Here is a 21,678-nt window from a genome sequence, read left to right as displayed (position 1 = left end):
TAGGAAATTATCTCTCTGACACACACTGTACATTGTCACTAATTCCCACTGTCTGTGTGTCTTTGCTACCAGTGTCCTGTATAATAGATTGACTATGGTCGATGGTAAAAATCACCGTGGAGCTGACATCTCCAGCATCTTCCCTGTTGTTAGGCCTATCCCTGTTCAGCAGATCATATGTGACACATTTTTTCCAGACATCTCTGTCCTTTTCCGTCAACATGGATGGACTCTATTCAGAGAAAATAAAGCTTTTCTTTTCAAATCATTCACTTGAACATGAAGTCACGTGAACAGACTTTTCTGGGGTTATTTGGGGAAAGAGATGACACAAGACAACGGAGTTAAATCAGCAGATATTGATTTTGTTGTACACCTAACATGTACTGTTATTCTTCATAATTTACTCCCATCTGTCACTGGTTGATTGATTGACCCTGTATGGTTTGTTTACCTTCCGTAAGTCATCGCATTTTAACTCGCTCCTGACTTTGATTGGCTGAAATGATATCCCGCTGGATATCTAAACCAATCGGAAGTCTGAGACAGTTGAAACGCTGAGTTGAAAAAAAACAACAAAGGTTTCCACGTTACCACAGTCACAAAGTCAAAATTGCTAACCTTATGCATAACCTTAAATAGCATTTTGGTATAATTTGTTTTCATACATATTTACAATATAGCCAGTGTGGTTAAGATTTAAAATGCAATTGTAGAAGAGAAATTGTAGAAATAGTAGCGATTTATGACTTTATGGCTGTGGTAACTAGCTACCAAAAACACGAGTTCCCTGTCTACTCGGAGATCTCGCGTGATGTCCGTGACGTGGCTGTCGCGTACTGTATCAAAACACAGACGAGCAGAGAGACCTTGGGTGTTATCATTAGTTCTCCGTTTTGCAACTAAAACGACCGTTTCTATTGGACAGATTCAGGTAGGTCCCCTCCCGTTTCGTTTGCCTCCGTTTACGACACGTTTTGCAACAGAGTTGGCATAATGAATGAGCCCCTGGAAGTCTTCTACTGTACAGATGATATCAGTTTGGCCAGCTGTGGCTTTCTGATAACGTGTTCTACTACCGGGAACGATAACAAGGAAAATACATTCACTGGACTCTAAAGCTGCGTCTGGATCAGTGTTCAGGTAAGTGTCGTCTCTCTGTTCCTTCAATAACACAGCAAAACGCAAATGTTTAATTGTTGCTAGCTGGCAGGGCTGGGTAAAAGTACTGAATCTGCAGGGTAGGTAGCATAAACGCAACCACACGTAACGAATGGATTTTGATTATAATATGCATCAAAAGGCTCCAATGCAAAGTTACACCTCTATTTTTGGAGTTATTACATAAAACTGATCAGAGAGCCGAAGTCATGCCGGAAAAGAAAATTGCGGTATCTGGCGTAATATGGAGGACCCGACAAGCCAGCCTATTCCCTAGTGAACTCTCAACAAAAAATAACTTCACTTCAAATTAATCGCAGTCATGACGACTGGTTTCAATTGAATTATCAGCCAATTTACAAGCAAATACTTTTATGAATGTATAGTGACAAATAAGTTTGCAATCTTGCTAGCCAACTATAGCCTACTAATGTTAGCCTTACTAGCTGTTAGTACTGTGTTAACCAGTTGCTACCAACACTTAGCTTACAGCTACATTAGAAGTAAACACAAGTTTTGAAATACATAACGACATCTAACCACTTAACTGCATATACCGGTAAACATTTATCTTAGCCCATTCTGCTTTTTAACTCGCTTATGAAACATGTCTACAGGACAAGTTTGTTTCCATTTTATAATTGGACAATAATACAAGACAGGAGGACTTTGTCAGCCTTGGACGTGCCCAGAGACTAGTTACAGTTAGCCCGATATTGAACTGAAGAGGTCTAAATTTACTTCTTAAATGTTCTGTTAAAATGGCGATATGGCTCTGGAATCCAAAACAGCTAAATACTCCCATCTAGACATGAATCGATTCTCTATTACGCTACGGTTCTAGAAACATAAATCCCTTTTAAACTTTCACATCAAAATTATTTCACAAATGCAACATTACAAAAAACAGTATTTTTGAGTGACATGTTTGTGGCGTCTGTCTTCAGTTGACACACAGGTGTTCGGAGACTCAGATAATTAATTAGCACAGGTTGTCCTGTCTGTTTTCTGTAAACAAGCGCTGTAACATGTGTTTAATGTGCGTTTAATTGCTATATTGTATTTACTTCGCCACCATGGCCTATTTATTGCCTTAACTCCCTTATCTTACCTCATTTGCACTCACTGTATATAGACTTTTTGTTTTATTTTGTTCTATTGTATTATTGACTGTATGTTTGTTTACTCCATGTGTAACTCTGTGTTGTTTGTGTCGAATTGCTCTGCTTTATCTTGGCCAGGTCGCAATTGTAAATGAGAACTTGTTCTCAACTAGCCTACCTGGTTAAATAAAGGTGAAATAAAATTAAAATAAAACATGGAAATACGGCAGTGTGGGAACTCTAACCCTATAAAAGTATGTATCAATGTAGCCTTTAAAAAATATATTATTATTTCTAGCCAATATGAAAGATAAGGTCCGATGCCTGTTAATGTTCAGACCGAGAGTCGGGGCTCCTAACAAAACTCCCCCCCACAGAAGACACTTTCGTGAAAATCATGATCAAGGGCTACAGTGACGTTAGCTAACAGGCTAAGCATCTAACATTTGCTAACAGGCTAAGCATCTAACATTTGCTAACAGGCTAAGCATCTAACATTTGCTAACGGGCTAAGCATCTGACATTTGCTAACAGGCTAAGCATCTAACATTTGCTAACAGGCTAACATTTGCTAACGGGCTAAGCATCTAACATTTGCTAACAGGCTAAGCATCTAACATTTGCTAACAGGCTAAGCATCTAACATTTGCTAACGGGCTAAGCATCTAACATTTGCTAACGGGCTAAGCATCTAACATTTGCTAACAGGCTAAGCATCTAACATTTGCTAACATCTAACATTTGCTAACAGGCTAAGCATCTAACATTTGCTAACAGGCTAAGCATCTAACATTTGCTAACGGGCTAAGCATCTAACATTTGCTAACGGGCTAAGCATCTGACATTTGCTAACGGGCTAAGCATCTAACATTTGCTAACAGGCTAAGCATCTAACATTTGCTAACAGGCTAACATTTGCTAACGGGCTAAGCATCTAACATTTGCTAACGGGCTAAGCATCTAACATTTGCTAACGGGCTAAGCATCTAACATTTGCTAACAGGCTAAGCATCTAACATTTGCTAACAGGCTAAGCATCTAACATTTGCTAACAGGCTAAATATCTAACATTTGCTAACAGGCTAAGCATCTAACATTTGCTAACAGGCTTAGCATCTATTATTTGCGTTTTGTTTCACATCAGAGACTTTCTGTAATTTCACCTTTCTACCTCGCCCCTACATGGCCACTACTCATTAGATGTGTCTCTGCTTTGCTTCTAGGGTGGCAATGTGTACCTAACTATATTGGTAACCATGTACTGATCATTTAGCACACAAATAAAAGGCTCCAGGATGTGCTTTGTTTAACTGTAAACCATTTCCTCATTGCTTGTTATTTGGCCAAAATGAATGAGAACCACGTCATTGACGGTGTAAATAAGTTACACAACGTCAAAGTAAACATTTTAAACTGTAGCCTCTCTGAGCTACTGCATCTGCCAAGAGGTCTGGGCATTTTATGGCACAGGTAGCAAGTGGGCCTGGTCAAAAGGAGTGCATTAAATTGGTAACGGGGGGTGGCATTTGGGATGTCAACGATGTCTCCTCTCTGTGGACTGTGGTGATTCATTCAGAGCCAGTTGGTATCAGCAGAGTGAAGCAGCCTGGGAAATGCTGGTACTTTCTGAAGCAGTTTGTTTTGATACCTTATAGTGTCGCTGTGTGTGTGTGTGTTCTCGTCCCAGGTGTGTGGCTGTGTGTGTTCTCGTCCCAGTGTGTGTGTGTGTGTGTGTGTGTGTTCTCGTCCCAGGTGTGTGTGTGTGTGTGTGTTCTCATCCCAGGTGTGTGTGTGTGTGTTCTCGTCCCAGGTGTGTGTGTGTGTGTGTGTTCTCGTCCCAGGTGTGTGTGTTCTCGTCCCAGGTGTGTGTGTGTTCTCGTCCCAGGTGTGTGTGTGTGTGTGTTCTCGTCCCAGGTGTGTTTGTGTGTGTGTGTTCTCATCCCAGGTGTGTGTGTGTGTGTTCTCATCCCAGGTGTGTGTGTTCTCATCCCAGGTGTGTGTTTTGTCAGGTGATCGTAATGGCGGAGGGAGGCTTTGACCCCTGTGAGTGCATCTGCACCCAGGAGCATGCCATGAGACGACTCATCAACCTGGTAAGTGTGTGTGTGTGTGTGTGTGTGTGTGTGTGTGTGTGATGGAGAGAGATTCCATTTGTGTATCAGTCCAAGATGTCTCCATGTTTGTGGTTGAAGAACTTCTGTTTTTAAATTGTAATGTGTTACTAACTTGAGAGGAGAGGGGGTACCTAGTCAATTGTATAACCTGAAGGAATTCAACTGAAATGTGTCTTCCTCATTTAACCCAACCTGTCTGAATCAGAGAGGTGCTGGGGGTAGGGGGGCTGCCTTAATCAACATCCACGTCATCATTCAATCTGACTAAGACTGACGGCAGGATACAGCATGACTGCTTACTTACCCTCACCCTGATGGAGGGGGGTGGGGGGGGCGCTTCCCTTAGTACATTAGAAATAAAATGACTGGGAACTCCTCGCCTCGACCAATCCAGTGTTTTTACATTAGAGAGAGATGTGTACATCGTTACAACACTGTAAATAGAGACATAATAGATATATATATATATATATAGACATAATATGACATTTGAAATGTCTTTATTCTTTTGGAACGTCTGTGAGTGTAATGTTTACTGTTCATTTTATATTGTTTATTTCACTTTTGTTTATTATCTACTTCAGTTACTTTGGCAATGTTAACATATGTTTCCCATGTTAATAAAGACCTTAAATTGAATTGAGCGAGAGAGCGCAAAGGAGAGGAATAGAAAAGGGCGAGAGACACAAGGAGAGAAGGAGGGAGGGGAAAAGTGTGTGGGACTGTGGAGGCTCTGAGCCAGCAGCATATCCTGGTTCCTGCTGTCTGTCTCTCTGTGTTTGTCTTCAGGACTGACTGAGAGACAGACACACCACACACACACGGTCTCTCTCTCTCTCTCTCTGTCTCTCTCTCTGTCTCTCTCTCTCTCTCTCTCTCTCTCTCTCTCTCTCTCTCTCTCTCTCTGTCTCATATATCTCTCTCTCTCTGTCTCTCTCTCTCTCTCTCTTTCTCTCTCATATCTCTCTCTCTCTCTCTGTCTCTCTCTCTGTCTCTGTCTCTCTCTGTCTCTCTCTCTCTCTCTGTCTCATATATCTCTCTCTCTCTCTGTCTCTCTCTCTCTCTCTCTTTCTCTCTCATATCTCTCTCTCTCTCTCATTTCTCTGTGCTTCAAGGTAGTGATTAGAACGTTGCAACAATGGAATGCTGGGAGGCGGGGGTGTAAATCTGTTTAGAATGCGCTCTAGTCAGCCAGGCCATCTCATTGGTCCCTGTGTACAGGTGTGTCGATGTGGCCAGTTGTCATTGGTCCAGCACAACCATGAGAGTTTCCTCATTTGCCTACAGACAGAGCGGGACCTAAACCACAGTTTGGTCCTTTACTTCCTGGGAGATGTCCAATATCTTATTTTAATGAACATACAGAGATGTCAAAGTATATAATAGATACAGACCTATGTTGAGTTATAATGTACATATACACTACCGTTCAAAAGTTTTGGGTCACTTAGAAATGTCCTTGTTTTTGAAAGAAAAGCAAAAAAAATTGTCCATTTAAAATGACATCAAATTGATCAGAAATACAGTGTAGACATTGTTAATGTTGTAAATGACTATTGTAGCTGGAAATGGCAGATTTTTAATATGGAATATCTACATCGGCGTACAGAGGCCCATTATCAACAACCATCACTCCTGTGTTCCAATGGCACATTGTGATAGCTAATCCAAGTTTATAATTTTAAAAAGGCTAATTGATCATTAGAAAACCCTTTTGTAATTATGTTAGCACAGCTGAAAACTGTTGTCCTGATTTAAAGAAGCAATAAAACTGGCCTTCTTTAGACTACTTGAGTATCTGGAGCATCAGCATTTGTGGGTTCGATTACAGGCTCAAAATGGCCAGAAACAAAGAACTTTCTTCTGAAACTCGTCAGTCTATTCTTGTTCTGAGAAATGAAGGCTATTCCACACGAGAACTTGCCAAGAAACTGAAGATCTCATACAACGCTGTGTACTACTCCCTTCACAGAACAGCGCAAACTGGCCCTAACCAGAATAAAAAGAGGAGTGGGAGGCCCTGGTGCACAACTGAGCAAGAGGACAAGTACATTAGAGTGTCTAGTTTGAGAAACAGATGCCTCACAAGTCCTCAACTGGCAGCTTCATTAAATAGTACCCGCAAAACACCAGTCTCAACGTCAACAGTGAAGAGGCGACTCCGGGATGCTGGCCTTCTAGGCAGAGTTCCTCTGTCCAGTCTCAACGTCAACAGTGAAGAGGCGACTCCGGGATGCTGGCCTTCTAGGCAGAGTTCCTCTGTCCAGTCTCAACATCAACAGTGAAGAGGCGACTCCGGGATGCTGACCTTCTAGCCAGAGTTCCTCTGTCCAGTCTCAACGTCAACAGTGAAGAGGCGACTACGGGATGCTGGCCTTCTAGCCAGAGTTCCTCTGTCCAGTCTCAACGTCAACAGTGAAGAGGCGACTACGGGATGCTGGCCTTCTAGGCAGAGTTCCTCTGTCCAGTCTCAACGTCAACAGTGAAGAGGCGACTCCGGGATGCTGACCTTCTAGGCAGAGTTCCTCTGTCCAGTCTCAACGTCAACAGTGAAGAGGCGACTACGGGATGCTGGCCTTCTAGCCAGAGTTCCTCTGTCCAGTCTCAACGTCAACAGTGAAGAGGCGACTCCGGGATGCTGACCTTCTAGGCAGAGTTCCTCTGTCCAGTCTCAACGTCAACAGTGAAGAGGCGACTCCGGGATGCTGGCCTTCTAGGCAGAGTTCCTCTGTACAGTCTCAACATCAACAGTGAAGAGGCGACTACGGGATGCTGGCCTTCTAGCCAGAGTTCCTCTGTCCAGTCTCAACGTCAACAGTGAAGAGGCGACTCCGGGATGCTGGCCTTCTAGTCAGAGTTCCTCTGTCCAGTGTCTGTGTTCTTTTCCCATCTTTAATCTTGTGTTTTTATTGGCCAGTCTGAGATATGGCTTTTTCTTTGCAACTCTGCCTAGAAGGCCAAGCATCCTGGAGTTCTAGTTTTGTGTTCCTTGAAGAGGACGAGAGCTGCCAGACGACTTCCATTATCTCATAGGAATTGAATGATTTAATTGAAAACAACAAGATCTGCCTGTCTGCCTGCCTGTTTCTCTGTGTGCATGTCTGCCTGTCTCTCTGCCTGTCTGCCTCTGTCTGTCTGCCTCTGTCTGTCTGCCTCTCTGTCTGTCTGCCTCTCTGTCTGTCTGCCTCTCTGTCTGTCTGCCTCTCTGTGTGCCTGTTTCTCTGTCTGTTTGTCTGGTCTAATAAGGACATAACCAACATGATCTGTAAACTCATGTTCTCTTTCTCTCTCTCTTTCCCTCTCTCTCCCCCTCCTCTCTCCCCCTCCTGTCTCTCCCTCTCTCCCCCCCTCTCTCTATCCTCCTGTGTTCTTGTCCACCAGCTACGTCAGTCTCAGTCCTACTGTACAGACACAGAGTGTCCTCAGGACGGTATGTATGTTTCACCACACACTGACCCACATTAAGCCTCCAGTACCGGGTCAGGACAGTATGTATCACCACACTGACCCACATTAAGCCTCCAGTACCGGGTCAGGACAGTATGTATCACCACACTGACCCACATTAAGCCTCCAGTACCGGTCAGGACAGTATGTTTCACCACACTGACCCACATTAAGCCTCCAGTACCGGGTCAGGACAGTATGTTTCACCACACTGACCCACATTAAGCCTCCAGTACCGGGTCAGGACAGTATGTATCACCACACTGACCCACATTAAGCCTCCAGTACCGGGTCAGGACAGTATGTATCACCACACTGACCCACATTAAGCCTCCAGTACCGGGTCAGGACAGTATGTATCACCACACTGACCCACATTAAGCCTCCAGTACCGGGTCAGGACAGTATGTTTCACCACACTGACCCACATTAAGCCTCCAGTACCGGGTCAGGACAGTATGTTTCACCACACTGACCCACATTAAGCCTCCAGTACCGGGTCAGGACAGTATGTATCACCACACTGACCCACATTAAGCCTCCAGTACCGGGTCAGGACAGTATGTTTCACCACACTGACCCACATTAAGCCTCCAGTACCGGGTCAGGACAGTATGTATCACCACACTGACCCACATTAAGCCTCCAGTACCGGGTCAGGACAGTATGTATCACCACACTGACCCACATTAAGCCCCCAGTACCGGGTCAGGACAGTATGTATCACCACACTGACACACATTAAGCCTCCAGTACCGGGTCAGGACAGTATGTATCACCACACTGACCCACATTAAGCCCCCAGTACCGGGTCAGGACAGTATGTATCACCACACTGACACACATTAAGCCTCCAGTACCGGGTCAGGACAGTATGTATCACCACACTGACCCACATTAAGCCCCCAGTACCGGGTCAGGACAGTATGTATCACCACACTGACCCACATTAAGCCCCCAGTACCGGGTCAGGACAGTATGTTTCACCACACTGACCCACATTAAGCCTCCAGTACCGGGTCAGGACAGTATGTTTCACCACACTGACCCACATTAAGCCTCCAGTACCGGGTCAGGACAGTATGTATCACCACACTGACCCACATTAAGCCTCCAGTACCGGGTCAGGACAGTATGTATCACCACACTGACCCACATTAAGCCTCCAGTACCGGGTCAGGACAGTATGTATCACCACACTGACCCACATTAAGCCTCCAGTACCGGGTCAGGACAGTATGTTTCACCACACTGACCCACATTAAGCCTCCAGTACCGGGTCAGGACAGTATGTTTCACCACACTGACCCACATTAAGCCTCCAGTACCGGGTCAGGACAGTATGTATCACCACACTGACCCACATTAAGCCTCCAGTACCGGGTCAGGACAGTATGTTTCACCACACTGACCCACATTAAGCCTCCAGTACCGGGTCAGGACAGTATGTATCACCACACTGACCCACATTAAGCCTCCAGTACCGGGTCAGGACAGTATGTATCACCACACTGACCCACATTAAGCCCCCAGTACCGGGTCAGGACAGTATGTATCACCACACTGACACACATTAAGCCTCCAGTACCGGGTCAGGACAGTATGTATCACCACACTGACCCACATTAAGCCCCCAGTACCGGGTCAGGACAGTATGTATCACCACACTGACACACATTAAGCCTCCAGTACCGGGTCAGGACAGTATGTATCACCACACTGACCCACATTAAGCCCCCAGTACCGGGTCAGGACAGTATGTATCACCACACTGACACACATTAAGCCTCCAGTACCGGGTCAGGACAGTATGTATCACCACACTGACCCACATTAAGCCTCCAGTACCGGGTCAGGACAGTATGTTTCACCACACTGACCCACATTAAGCCTCCAGTACCGGGTCAGGACAGTATGTATCACCACACTGACCCACATTAAGCCCCCAGTACCGGGTCAGGACAGTATGTATCACCACACTGACCCACATTAAGCCCCCAGTACCGGGTCAGGACAGTATGTATCACCACACTGACCCACATTAAGCCCCCAGTACCGGGTCAGGACAGTATGTATCACCACACTGACCCACATTAAGCCCCCAGTACCGGGTCAGGACAGTATGTATCACCACACTGACCCACATTAAGCCTCCAGTACCGGGTCAGGACAGTATGTATCACCACACTGACCCACATTAAGCCTCCAGTACCGGGTCAGGACAGTATGTATCACCACACTGACCCACATTAAGCCTCCAGTACCGGGTCAGGACAGTATGTTACACCACACTGACCCACATTAAGCCCCCAGTACCGGGTCAGGACAGTATGTATCACCACACTGACCCACATTAAGCCTCCAGTACCGGGTCAGGACAGTATGTTACACCACACACTGACCCACATTAAGGCCCCAGTACCGGGTCAGGACAGTATGTATCACCACACTGACCCACATTAAGCTTCCAGTACCGGGTCAGGACAGTATGTTACACCACACTGACCCACATTAAGCCTCCAGTACCGGGTCAGGACAGTATGTATCACCACACTGACCCACATTAAGCCCCCAGTACCGGGTCAGGACAGTATGTTACACCACACTGACCCACATTAAGCCTCCAGTACCGGGTCAGGACAGTATGTATCACCACACTGACCCACATTAAGCCCCCAGTACCGGTCTAAACAACACTTCCAGTGGAGATACACACTTGTTTGTTTTGTGTTGATACACCATCCAGTGTTATTATTATTATTATTATTATTAGCCATGTTATTCATGTGTGTCTGTCTCTCTGTGTCCCTCCAGTACCAGGACCCAGTGGCTCAGTAGAAGGTGGAGATCTGACTGTCCCCATGGTTCTGATGGGCTGGATGGTTCTGGTTCTGCTCTTCTTCCTCCTCAGACCCAACAGCCTCAGAGGATCCACAGCACCGCCTGCCGGAAAACCTACTGGACCTCACAGTGTAGGTATGGAGGGAGGAGGAGGGAACCTACTGGACCTCACAGTGTAGGTATGGAGGGAGGAGGAGGGAACCTATTGGACCTCACAGTGTAGGTATGGAGGGAGGAGGAGGGAACCTACTGGACCTCACAGTGTAGGTAGGGAGGGAGGAGGAGGAGGGAGAGAGGGAACCTACTGGACCTCACAGTGTAGGTATGGAGGGAGGAGGAGGGAACCTATTGGACCTCACAGTGTAGGTATGGAGGGAGGAGGAGGGAACCTACTGGACCTCACAGTGTAGGTATGGAGGGAGGAGGAGGGAGAGAGGGAACCTACTGGACCTCACAGTGTAGGTATGGAGGGAGGAGGAGGGAACCTACTGGACCTCACAGTGTAGGTATGGAGGGAGGAGGAGGGAGAGAGGGAACCTACTGGACCTCACAGTGTAGGTATGGAGGGAGGAGGAGGGAACCTATTGGACCTCACAGTGTAGGGATGGAGGGAGGAGGAGGGAACCTACTGGACCTCACAGTGTAGGTATGGAGGGAGGAGGAGGGAACCTATTGGACCCCACAACGTACGGATAGAGGGAGGAGGAGGGAACCTATTGGACCTCACAGTGTAGGTATGGAGGGAGGAGGAGGGATAGAGGGAACCTATTGGACCCCACAACGTATGGATAGAGGGAGAAGGAGGGATAGAGGGAGCCTATTGGACCCCACAACGTATGGATAGAGGGAGGAGGAGGGATAGAGGGAACCTATTGGACACCACAACGTACGGATAGAGGGAACCTATTGGACCTCACAGCGTACGGATAGAGGGAGCCTATTGGACCTCACAACGTACGTATAGAGGGAACCTATTGGACCTCACAGCGTACGGATAGAGGGAGCCTATTGGACCTCACAGCGTACGTATAGAGGGAGCCTATTGGACCCCATAACGTACGTATAGAGGGAACCTATTGGACCTCACAGCGTACGGATAGAGGGAGCCTATTGGACCTCACAGCGTACGTATAGAGGGAGCCTATTGGACCCCACAACGTATGGATAGAGGGAGGAGGAGGGATAGAGGGAACCTATTGGACCCCACAACGTATGGATAGAGGGAGGAGGAGGGATAGAGGGAACCTATTGGACACCACAACGTACGGATAGAGGGAACCTATTGGACCTCACAGCGTACGGATAGAGGGAGCCTATTGGACCTCACAACGTACGTATAGAGGGAACCTATTGGACCTCACAGCGTACGGATAGAGGGAGCCTATTGGACCTCACAGCGTACGTATAGAGGGAGCCTATTGGACCCCACAACGTACGTATAGAGGGAACCTATTGGACCTCACAGCGTACGGATAGAGGGAGCCTATTGGACCTCACAGCGTACGTATAGAGGGAGCCTATTGGACCCCACAACGTATGGATAGAGGGAGGAGGAGGGATAGAGGGAACCTATTGGACCCCACAACGTACGGATAGAGGGAGGAGGAGGGATAGAGGGAACCTATTGGACCCCACAACGTACGTATAGAGGGAGGAGGAGGGATAGAGGGAACCTATTGGACCTCACAACGTACGTATAGAGGGAACCTATTGGACCCCACAACGTATGGATAGAGGGAGGAGGAGGGATAGAGGGAACCTATTGGACACCACAACGTACGGATATAGGGAACCTATTGGACCCCACAACGTACGTATAGAGGGAGGAGGAGGGATAGAGGGAACCTATTGGACCTCACAACGTATGGATAGAGGGAGGAGGAGGGATAGAGGGAACCTATTGGACACCACAACGTACATATAGAGGGAACCTATTGGACACCACAACGTACGGATAGAGGGAGGAGGAGGGATAGAGGGAACCTATTGGACACCACAACGTACGGATATAGGGAACCTATTGGACCCCACAACGTACGTATAGAGGGAGGAGGAGGGATAGAGGGAACCTATTGGACCCCACAACGTACGTATAGAGGGAGGAGGAGGGATAGAGGGAACCTATTGGACCCCACAACGTACGGATAGAGGGAACCTATTGGACCCCACAACGTACGTATAGAGGGAGGAGGAGGGATAGAGGGAACCTATTGGACCCCACAACGTACGTATAGAGGGAGGAGGAGGGAACCTATTGGACCCCACAACGTACGGATAGAGGGAACCTATTGGACCCCACAACGTATGGATAGAGGGAGGAGGAGGGATAGAGGGAACCTATTGGACCCCACAACGTACGGATAGAGGAAGGAGGAGGGATAGAGGGAGCCTATTGGACCTCACAGCGTACGTATAGAGGGTGGAAGGTGGATGGAGGGTGGATGGAGAAGAGGGGGGGTGGATGGATGGAGAAGAGGGGGGGGTGGATGGATGGAGAAGAGGGGGGGTGGATGGATGGAGAAGAGGGGGGTGGATGGATGGAGAAGAGGGGGGGTGGATGGATGGAGGGGGGGTGGATGGATGGAGAAGAGGGGGGGTGGATGGAGAAGAGGAGGGTGGATGGAGGGATGGTTGTGATATTGTTTCATGTATTTGTTTATTAACCGTTGTTCCTCCGGTGTTGTGTTTAACAGAGTCGTGACCAGGAGCCCCCAGCTCCACCGGTGGACTAGCAGCAGAACCGGACAGAACCGGACAGAACCAGACGTTCTACTGGACAACACACCATCTCCACCGTTCTGCCCGTTCTACGTCGGTACCCGGAACCCAACAGCTTACTGCGACCTCTGACCCCTGTACATCACCATTGATTTCCTGTGTAGTGCACTACTTTGACCAGAGCTCTATGGGGGTAGTGCACTACTTTTGACCAGAGCTCTATGGGGGTAGTGCACTACTTTTGACCAGAGCTCTATGGGGGTAGTGCACTACTTTTGACCAGAGCTCTATGGGGGTAGTGCACTACTTTTCACCAGAGCTCTATGGGGGTAGTGCACTACTTTTCACCAGAGCTCTATGGGGGTAGTGCACTATATAGGCCAGGGATAGGGGGGTGGGATCCACCAAAACAATCTGAAATCATCAGGAGGGGCCACAGTTGATCACGGGTCTGTGGACCCACATCTATAAGTGACTAACATAACGAGAGAGACTGCTGATGTACAAAAGCACATTTAGAAATTCCACTTTGTGTGTTTTACTAATCTAACTCAGAGGGGCGGGAATGTAGACTCTGGATCAGCCTTTTATACTGGCCTCTTTCCTCTGGGCATCACTGGCCTCTTTCCTCTGGGCATCACTGGCCTCTTTCCCTCTGGGCATCACTGGCCTCTTTCCTCTGGGCATCACTGGCCTCTTTCCTCTGGGCATCACTGGCCTCTTTCCCTCTGGGCATCACTGGCCTCTTTCCTCTGGGCATCACTGGCCTCTTTCCCTCTGGGCATCACTGGCCTCTTTCCCTCTGGGCATCACTGGCCTCTTTCCCTCTGGGCATCACTGGCCTCTTTCCCTCTGGGTATCACTGGCCTCTTTCCCTCTGGGCATCACTGGCCTCTTTCCCTCTGGGTATCACTGGCCTCTTTCCTCTGGGCATCACTGACTGCATCTCAGATGGCCTGTCTAGTGCACTACATAGGGCTCGAGTCAGAATTAGTGCATTACATAGGGCTCTAGTCAGAATTAGTGCATTACATAGGGCTCTAGTCAGAATTAGTGCACTACATAGGGCTTGAGTCAGAATTAGTCTAGTCAGAATTAGTCTAGTCAGAATTAGTGCACTACATAGATTAAGGTGCAATTTGGGACGCAAACATTATTTTGTTATGGTCAACTAGCTAGTCATCTAGTTTATTGATTGGTCTGATCAACTAGCTAGTCATCTAGTTTATTGATTGGTCTGATCAACTAGCTAGTCATCTAGTTTATTGATTGGTCTGATCAACTAGCTAGTCATCTAGTTTATTGATTGGTCTAATCAACTAGCTAGTCATCTAGTTTATTGATTGGTCTGATCAACTAGCTAGTCACTAGTCATCTAGTTTATTGATTGGTCTGTCTTCCTCTGGATGGTGAGGTAGTTATCTATCTTAACTCTTAACTCTAGGATCAGGTTCCCCCTCCTGTCCACGTAATCCGGTATTCATTGTGATCTGTAAAGCCAAACTAATCCGAGATCAGGACTTCTACTCTGAGAGGTTTGATATGGTTTCGGGTCCCAGATCAACAACACAGCAAGACAGTTTGTTAAGGAATGGGGGGGGGGGGGATAGAATCACTTAGCAACAAGAAGGGGGAGGGGCTCTTCAGAATCAACACCCAACATTCCGCAGTGATGTCACAATGGATCTGAGTGTAGCGTGCGTTGATGATGTCATAGTGTAGTTCAACTGTGTTCTTGTAGTCAGGTCATGGGGGTGTATTCATTATGTCTATTCTGTTGCGAAACGTTTTTAGTTTGTTGCAACAAACAAAACATTTTTTGCATCAGAAACCATTTTTTACTCCCAGAGTTTCTATTGGACAAATGTAGGTAGGTCCCTCCCCGTTTCGTTCTGTTTGCTTTCGTTTGGTTCTTAAAATTTTAAACGGTTTCCATTGCAAGACGTAATGAATACACCCCAGGGTTTTATTTTTAAATTGTAAAAAAAAAAATGTATCTCTGTTTTGAAGTCGATACGCCATTTTGAAAAAGCTATTTTATATTAACCCCCCCACACCCCCCACTCTCTCTCTCTGTTAGGTGTTGGGCAGAGTGAACGAGAACTTCTCCCAAAAATAGATCCCTATTCCCTATATAGTGCACTACTTAAGGCCAGGGCTCTGGCAAGACTAGTGCACTATTTAGGGGATAGGGTGTGATTTGGGATGCTGTTAGCCTCTGCTGTGAGGCGTAGTGTAAGAGATTTTTACTAACATGTTGTTTTGTTACGTGTTCTCACCTTGTCTTCATCTACACCTTCATAATAATTGCTAAGGTACTTAAGGTAGGTAGGGGGGGTCTGAGGTAGGTAGGGGGGGTCTGAGGTAGGTAGGGGGGGTCTGAGGTAGGTGGGGGGGTCTGAGGTAGGTAGGGGGGGTCTGAGGTAGGTGGGGGGGTCTGAGGTAGGTAGGGGGGGTCTGAGGCAGGCAGGGGGACATGGAATAACTCTGGGGCCTTAAATATGTCCCTATATACAGTATAGTGCACTACTTAGGCACCCTATTCCCTATATACGGTATAGTGCACTACTTAGGCACCCTATTCCCTACATACAGTATAGTGCACTACTTAGGCACCCTATGCCATATATACAGTATAGTGCACTACTTAGGCACCCTATTCCCTACATACAGTATAGTGCACTACTTAGGCACCCTATGCCATATATACAGTATAGTGCACTACTTAGGCACCCTATTCCCTATATACGGTATAGTGCACTACTTAGGCACCCTATTCCCTATATACAGTATCGTGCACTACTTAGGCACCCTATTCCCTATATACAGTTTATTTTAATGTAACTTTTATTTAGCGAGGCAAGTCAGTTAAGAACAAATTCTTATTTACATTGACGGCCTACTCCGGCCAAACCCAGACGACGCTGGGCCAATTGTGCGCCGCCCTATGGGACTCCCAATCACGGCCGGTTGTCATACAGCCTGGATTCGAACCAGGGTCTGCGCCACTCGGGAGCCCTAGTATAGTTTTTGACCAGGACCCTGTATGTCAAAAACAAAAGGAGGGCTCTAGTCAGAAGTAGTGCACTATATAGGGAATAGGGCTCTGGTCACTAGTAGTTCACTATATAGGGAATAGGGCTCTGGTCACTAGTAGTTCACTATATAGAGAATAGGGCTCTGGTCTAAAGTAGTGCACTATATAGGGAATAGGGCTCTGGTCACTAGTAGTGCACTATATAGGGAATAGGGCTCTGGTCACTAGTAGTGCACTATATAGGGAATAGGGCTCTGGTCACTAGTAGTGCACTATATAGGGAATAGGGCTCTGGTCACTAGTAGTTCACTATATAGGGAATAGGGCTCTGGTCACTAGTAGTGTACTATATAGGGAATAGGGCTCTGGTCTAAAGTAGTGCACTATATAGGGAATAGGGTGTCATATGGGACGTAGCCTTGTGTGGTGCCAGTGGAGGCCTCTAATATAAACACTTATTATTACTACTATTGGTCTAACAGAGAGAAAGGGCTTCAACTATGCACTTTACCTTACAAAACAACAAATAAACTGTAATACAACAGCTTCCTGGTCCGCTGTCTGACTTCCTGTCTGACTCCCTGTGTGTGTGTGTGTCTGACTCCCGGGGTGTCTGTCTGACTTCCTGTCTGACTCCCGGGGTGTGTGTGTGTCTGACTCCCGGGGTGTCTGTCTGACTTCCTGTCTGACTCCCGGGGTGTCTGTCTGATTTCCTGTCTGACTCCCTGTGTGTGTGTGTGTCTGACGCCCGGGGTGTGTGTCTGTCTGACTCCCAGGGTGTCAATAGATAAAGGTCTTGTGTGAACAAGGTTAACTCTCTTTCCTCTTCTCAAATCCAACCTAATCATTAATGTCCTATTTGTCAATGTCATATAAAAGCACATTTCAGTGACCCTGTTTCCTACATAGTGCACTAGTTTGGACCATAGCCTATATAGGAGATAGGTGGCTATCTGGGACAGAAACAAATTAATTCCAGCTGAGCTCACCGTGACAACGCTGTATTGTTTAATCTTTTTGAACCCTGCCCCCATCCCGATCCAACCATAATGACGTCTCACTCGCTGGTTGGCTGTACGCGACGCAGACCCCGGAAGACTTTTCTTCGCCCAATTTGTACAAGGGTCGCCACTAGTTACCACAGACACAAAGTCAAAACCCCCCGCCTATTTCGTCAATTTCTCAAAATGAAAATGTTATTTTAAACCTAACCTTAACCACATCGATAGCCTTATACATAACCCTAAATTAAGAGAAAACATCTCATTTTTGTATGAATTTATACAATTTTGACTTTGTGACTGTGGCATCTAGTGGAAACCCAGCATAAATTGCAACATTACTGAGCTCTCATTTGTAACTAAAGTGTTCAGTACAGCAACTATCGACAAGCGACCACTTCCACAACCCAAGATCTTCAAGCAACAATATTTCCGTGATCAATTTTACATCGCGTCAGTAACAAGGAGACATCTGATTATACCGATAACGGACGTGAGTTTTTTGCGAATTGAAATTTATCCGTGAGATCGGGTAGTTGACTCCACAGTGGTAAGTATTACTACTAAGTAGCTATGTAATTACTAATAAGTTAGAATAACGTTATAACTGTTACTGAACCCGTTGGACGCTCATATTTGTTGAGATTGATATCTATATCTCTTTCTCAGATTCATTTTAGCCGAGTAGAGAAATCCAACCAATTCAGCGTTCTGACCCTAACAACAGTAGTCAAGCACACATGCTAACTGGCTAACTGGCTAGCTACTTCAAAAGACACAAATGAGAGAACACCTCAATCTGACACATTTTTACTCGCCCAAGCAGAGCTGGTTAGTATGTTTTCACGTTATCCAGAGTGTTGGTGCACTGTAACTGTGATGCTGGAAAACAATTTAATTACGTTTTTTTTGTTTTTGTTTACTGACACCGGCCATATTCAACGGGTGTTGATGGTTCGTAAATTCATCAATTATTCTGCGTTCTGGTCCACTCAAGACGCTCTGAAATCAGAGTAGAGAGCCAGAGTGAATTTACGAACGCACCCCCAAATCAGAACGGAATTAAAAAAGTTCCTGTATTTAGCTGGCTTCCGACATTCTGGATTAATGCCTCGATGTCTGACTTCATCGTGAAAGTTGTTGTGAAGAGTTTAACTCGGCTATGGCAGTTTAATAGTGTAACGACCCTGGGTTTATAAACGCGGATATCGACTCTGCCACTTGAGCATACCTTTGGGGGCACAGTCGATATCACGCTGGACTTCGGGGTTAGATGGTCGATGGTTCAAGGCCTGCTCCCTGCCTGTTTCATTACAATACATTCGCACACGGTTACGTAATAATCTCGTTTTCTTTTCTAACAACGTGCTCCGTTGCACAGTCACACAACCCTTCTCCAAATAAGCGAACATTAATCAACTGTTTTTAAATGAGATATTTGGTTTCAGTTCCTTACTCAAGTGAGGGTCATATTCTCTGAAGTTCAATTTGTCTCGCCTTTTCTAGTTTGTTTTAATTAAGGTTTCTTCCCTCCAGGGAGTTTTTCCTTGGCCAGTTGCCACCAGGGTTGGGCAGTAACGTTATCCGTTACATTACCAGCAAACAAATATTGTAATCAGATTACAGATACTTTTGAAAAACTAGATGATTACTTTTAAGTTCAGAAAGGAGGTTTGTGGGAGCAAAAAATATTTGACACTTATCTGTTTTCTCAATGACATTCAAATCAGCATTGGGAAAAAAGGCGCAGTGTTTAAGTTTGTTCCACCTGAGTGAGTCTGACCACCAATCAGAGACCACCATCATTGACACACCAAATGATGACCACCAATCAGAGACCACTAATGATGACACACCAAATGATGACCACCAATCAGAGGCCACTAATGATGACACCCCAAATGATGACCACCAATCAGAGACCACTATGATGACAAACCAAATGATGACCACCAATCAGAGACCACTATGATGACACCCCAAATGATGACCACCAATCAGAGACCACTATGATGACAAACCAAATGATGACCACCAATCAGAGACCACTATGATGACCACCAATCAGAGACCACTATGATGACACACCAATCAGAGACCACTATGATGACACACCAAATGATGACCACCAATCAGAGACCACTATGATGACACACCAATCAGAGACCACTATGATGACACACCAAATGATGACCACCAATCAGAGACCACTATGATGACACACCAAATGATGACCACCAATCAGAGACCGCTATGATGACCACCAATCAGAGACCGCTATGATGACACACCAATCAGAGACCACTATGATGACACACCAAATGATGACCACCAATCAGAGACCACTATGATGACACACCAATCAGAGACCACTATGATGACACACCAAATGATGACCACCAATCAGAGACCACTATGATGACCACCAATCAGAGACCACTATGATGACACACCAAATGATGACCACCAATCAGAGACCACTATGATGACACACCAAATGATGACCACCAATCAGAGACCACTATGATGACACACCAAATGATGACCACCAATCAGAGACCGCTATGATGACACACCAAATGATGACCACCAATCAGAGACCGCTATGATGACACACCAAATGATGACCACCAATCAGAGACCACTAATGATGACCACCAATCAGAGACCACTATGATGACACACCAAATTAGTTTTTATGGATTGCGGGAAAAGAGCAGGAATAGATTTTTGTAGGCTACAGTCCAGGCTATGTCTTCCACAATGGTACGACTGCTGTCGGCATTCAAACATTATCCAACTTGAATAAACGCTTGGAGGAAAGGATGACAGCACTGGTGTAGTCTACGGCGATACGGATATCACTAATTATTGATATCTACACGGCGCATTGATGTGAATCACACTGTTGCTCTCTCGTTTAGCTATTTGCGCCTTACGGATTGTGGTTGTTGTGGACGGCTGTTCACTAATCTAAATGTGTATTTGAACCCAATAATGGTTGAATTCAATACATTTAATCTGCCTATCAATCATTGTTTTTGAAACCAGTGGGACAGCCAGTGAAAAATTAGCTCTGCAACAGCTGCACAGTGCCCAATCAGTCTCCATGACAACAACATCATAAACAACAGAGTAGGGCTGCCTATTAAATCCTGAGTTTTCTAATAAATCCTGAGTTTTGGGGTTATGCTCAGGTAAAATAATTAGTCTAATCTATACTTCTATATTTCCAAGTCCTGTTCTTGAACATCAAGGGGTATAACATTTATTGGAATGACTGTAATTCTGATAGACTTTGTTTTTTATTATAAAGATATAATTTAATTGTATTATTATATGTAGTAGAAAGCGATGGGTTAGAAGAAGCCTACATAACCAACCCATAAAGTAACATGTAACATCCATGTATAGCCAGCGATGTAAACGTTAACACTGATTTATCCTGCAATAGATATCGTTCAATTGGTAACATACATTGTTTGGGGTCGTCTTCTAACGCCTCTTAAGGGGAAAGTCATCTAAAAGTAACTGAGTTTGGGTAATCCAAAAGTTACATTACTGATTACAGTTTAGGATAAGCAACTAGCAACTGAAATGGATTACATTTAGACAGTAACCAACCCATCCCTGGTTGCCACTAATGCTGTTTAGTCTTGAAGGCCATGTTACTGACAAGCACTTGACAAATGTAGATATCAATACAAATAATATTTTGATTGGTCTCTGTCTCTCTCTCTGTCTGTCTCTCTGTCTGTCTCTGTCTGTGTCTCTCTCTCGGTGTCTCTCTCTGTGTCTCTCTCTCTCTCTGTGTGTCTCTCTCTCTCTCTCTCTCTCTCTCTGTCTCTCTCTCTCTCTCTCTGTGTTTCTCTCTGTGTCTCTCTCTGTGTCTCTAGATGTTTCAGATCAACAGAATTTGCTGTATAGGAGCAGGCTATGTGGGAGGACCAACCTGCAGTGTCATCGCCCACATGTGTCCAGAGATCCACGTGACTGTGGTCGACGTCAACGAATCACGGATCAACGCCTGGAACTCCGACACACTGCCCATATACGAGGTACCGTAAAGTATCACACACACACAGACATACAGACGCACACCGACATACACACACCACACGTACACAGACATACAGACACACACACCGCACACCGACACACACACACCACAAATATACACACACAGACGTAACGACACACAAATATACACATAGACGTCTATGGCAAGTCTTGAAAATTGTTGTCTAGAAATCGTG

General features: G+C 45.9%; 2 protein-coding genes across 4 annotated transcripts in view; both read left to right on the top strand.

Annotated features, from left to right (window-relative positions):
• Positions 1-822: 822 nt before the first annotated feature.
• Positions 823-15,438, top strand: smim14 (small integral membrane protein 14). 3 transcript variants are annotated; one of them, XM_071408422.1, is made up of 6 exons: positions 823-934; positions 1,016-1,143; positions 4,274-4,357; positions 7,760-7,808; positions 10,640-10,797; positions 13,360-15,438. In XM_071408422.1, the coding sequence occupies exons 3-6, from the start codon at positions 4,283-4,285 to the stop codon at positions 13,396-13,398; spliced, it is 321 nt and encodes a 106-aa protein (XP_071264523.1). In that variant the 5' UTR covers positions 823-934; positions 1,016-1,143; positions 4,274-4,282; the 3' UTR covers positions 13,399-15,438. The 3 variants fall into 3 exon arrangements, with proteins under 3 accessions (XP_071264523.1, XP_071264525.1, XP_071264524.1); XM_071408424.1 differs by having other exon boundaries at positions 845-1,143; positions 10,640-10,801; XM_071408423.1 differs by having other exon boundaries at positions 848-1,143; positions 4,258-4,357.
• A 1,935-nt stretch (positions 15,439-17,373) lies between these two features.
• Positions 17,374-21,678, top strand: part of ugdh (UDP-glucose 6-dehydrogenase) — a 49,285-nt gene continuing 44,980 nt past the window's right edge. The window contains exons 1-2 of the mRNA XM_071408414.1: positions 17,374-17,972; positions 21,319-21,480. Coding sequence (XP_071264515.1) covers positions 21,319-21,480 — 162 coding nt within the window. The 5' untranslated portion in view covers positions 17,374-17,972. The remainder of the gene's footprint in view (positions 17,973-21,318; positions 21,481-21,678) is intronic.

The sequence above is a fragment of the Salvelinus alpinus genome, chromosome 6, assembly GCF_045679555.1.
Source record: "Salvelinus alpinus chromosome 6, SLU_Salpinus.1, whole genome shotgun sequence".
NCBI lineage: Eukaryota > Metazoa > Chordata > Actinopteri > Salmoniformes > Salmonidae > Salvelinus > Salvelinus alpinus.
Note: the sequence above shows the minus strand (reverse complement) of the source record. Positions and strands in the feature narration are given on the sequence as shown.

Coding starts and splice junctions, on each gene's coding strand:
- smim14 (XM_071408422.1), top strand. CDS start 4,283: ATGGCGGAGGGAGGCTTTGACCCCTGTGAGTGCATCTGCACCCAGGAG. Junction 4,358..7,759: donor TGAGACGACTCATCAACCTG/GTAAGTGTGTGT, acceptor CTTGTCCACCAG/CTACGTCAGTCTCAGTCCTA. Junction 10,798..13,359: donor AACCTACTGGACCTCACAGT/GTAGGTATGGAG, acceptor TGTGTTTAACAG/AGTCGTGACCAGGAGCCCCC.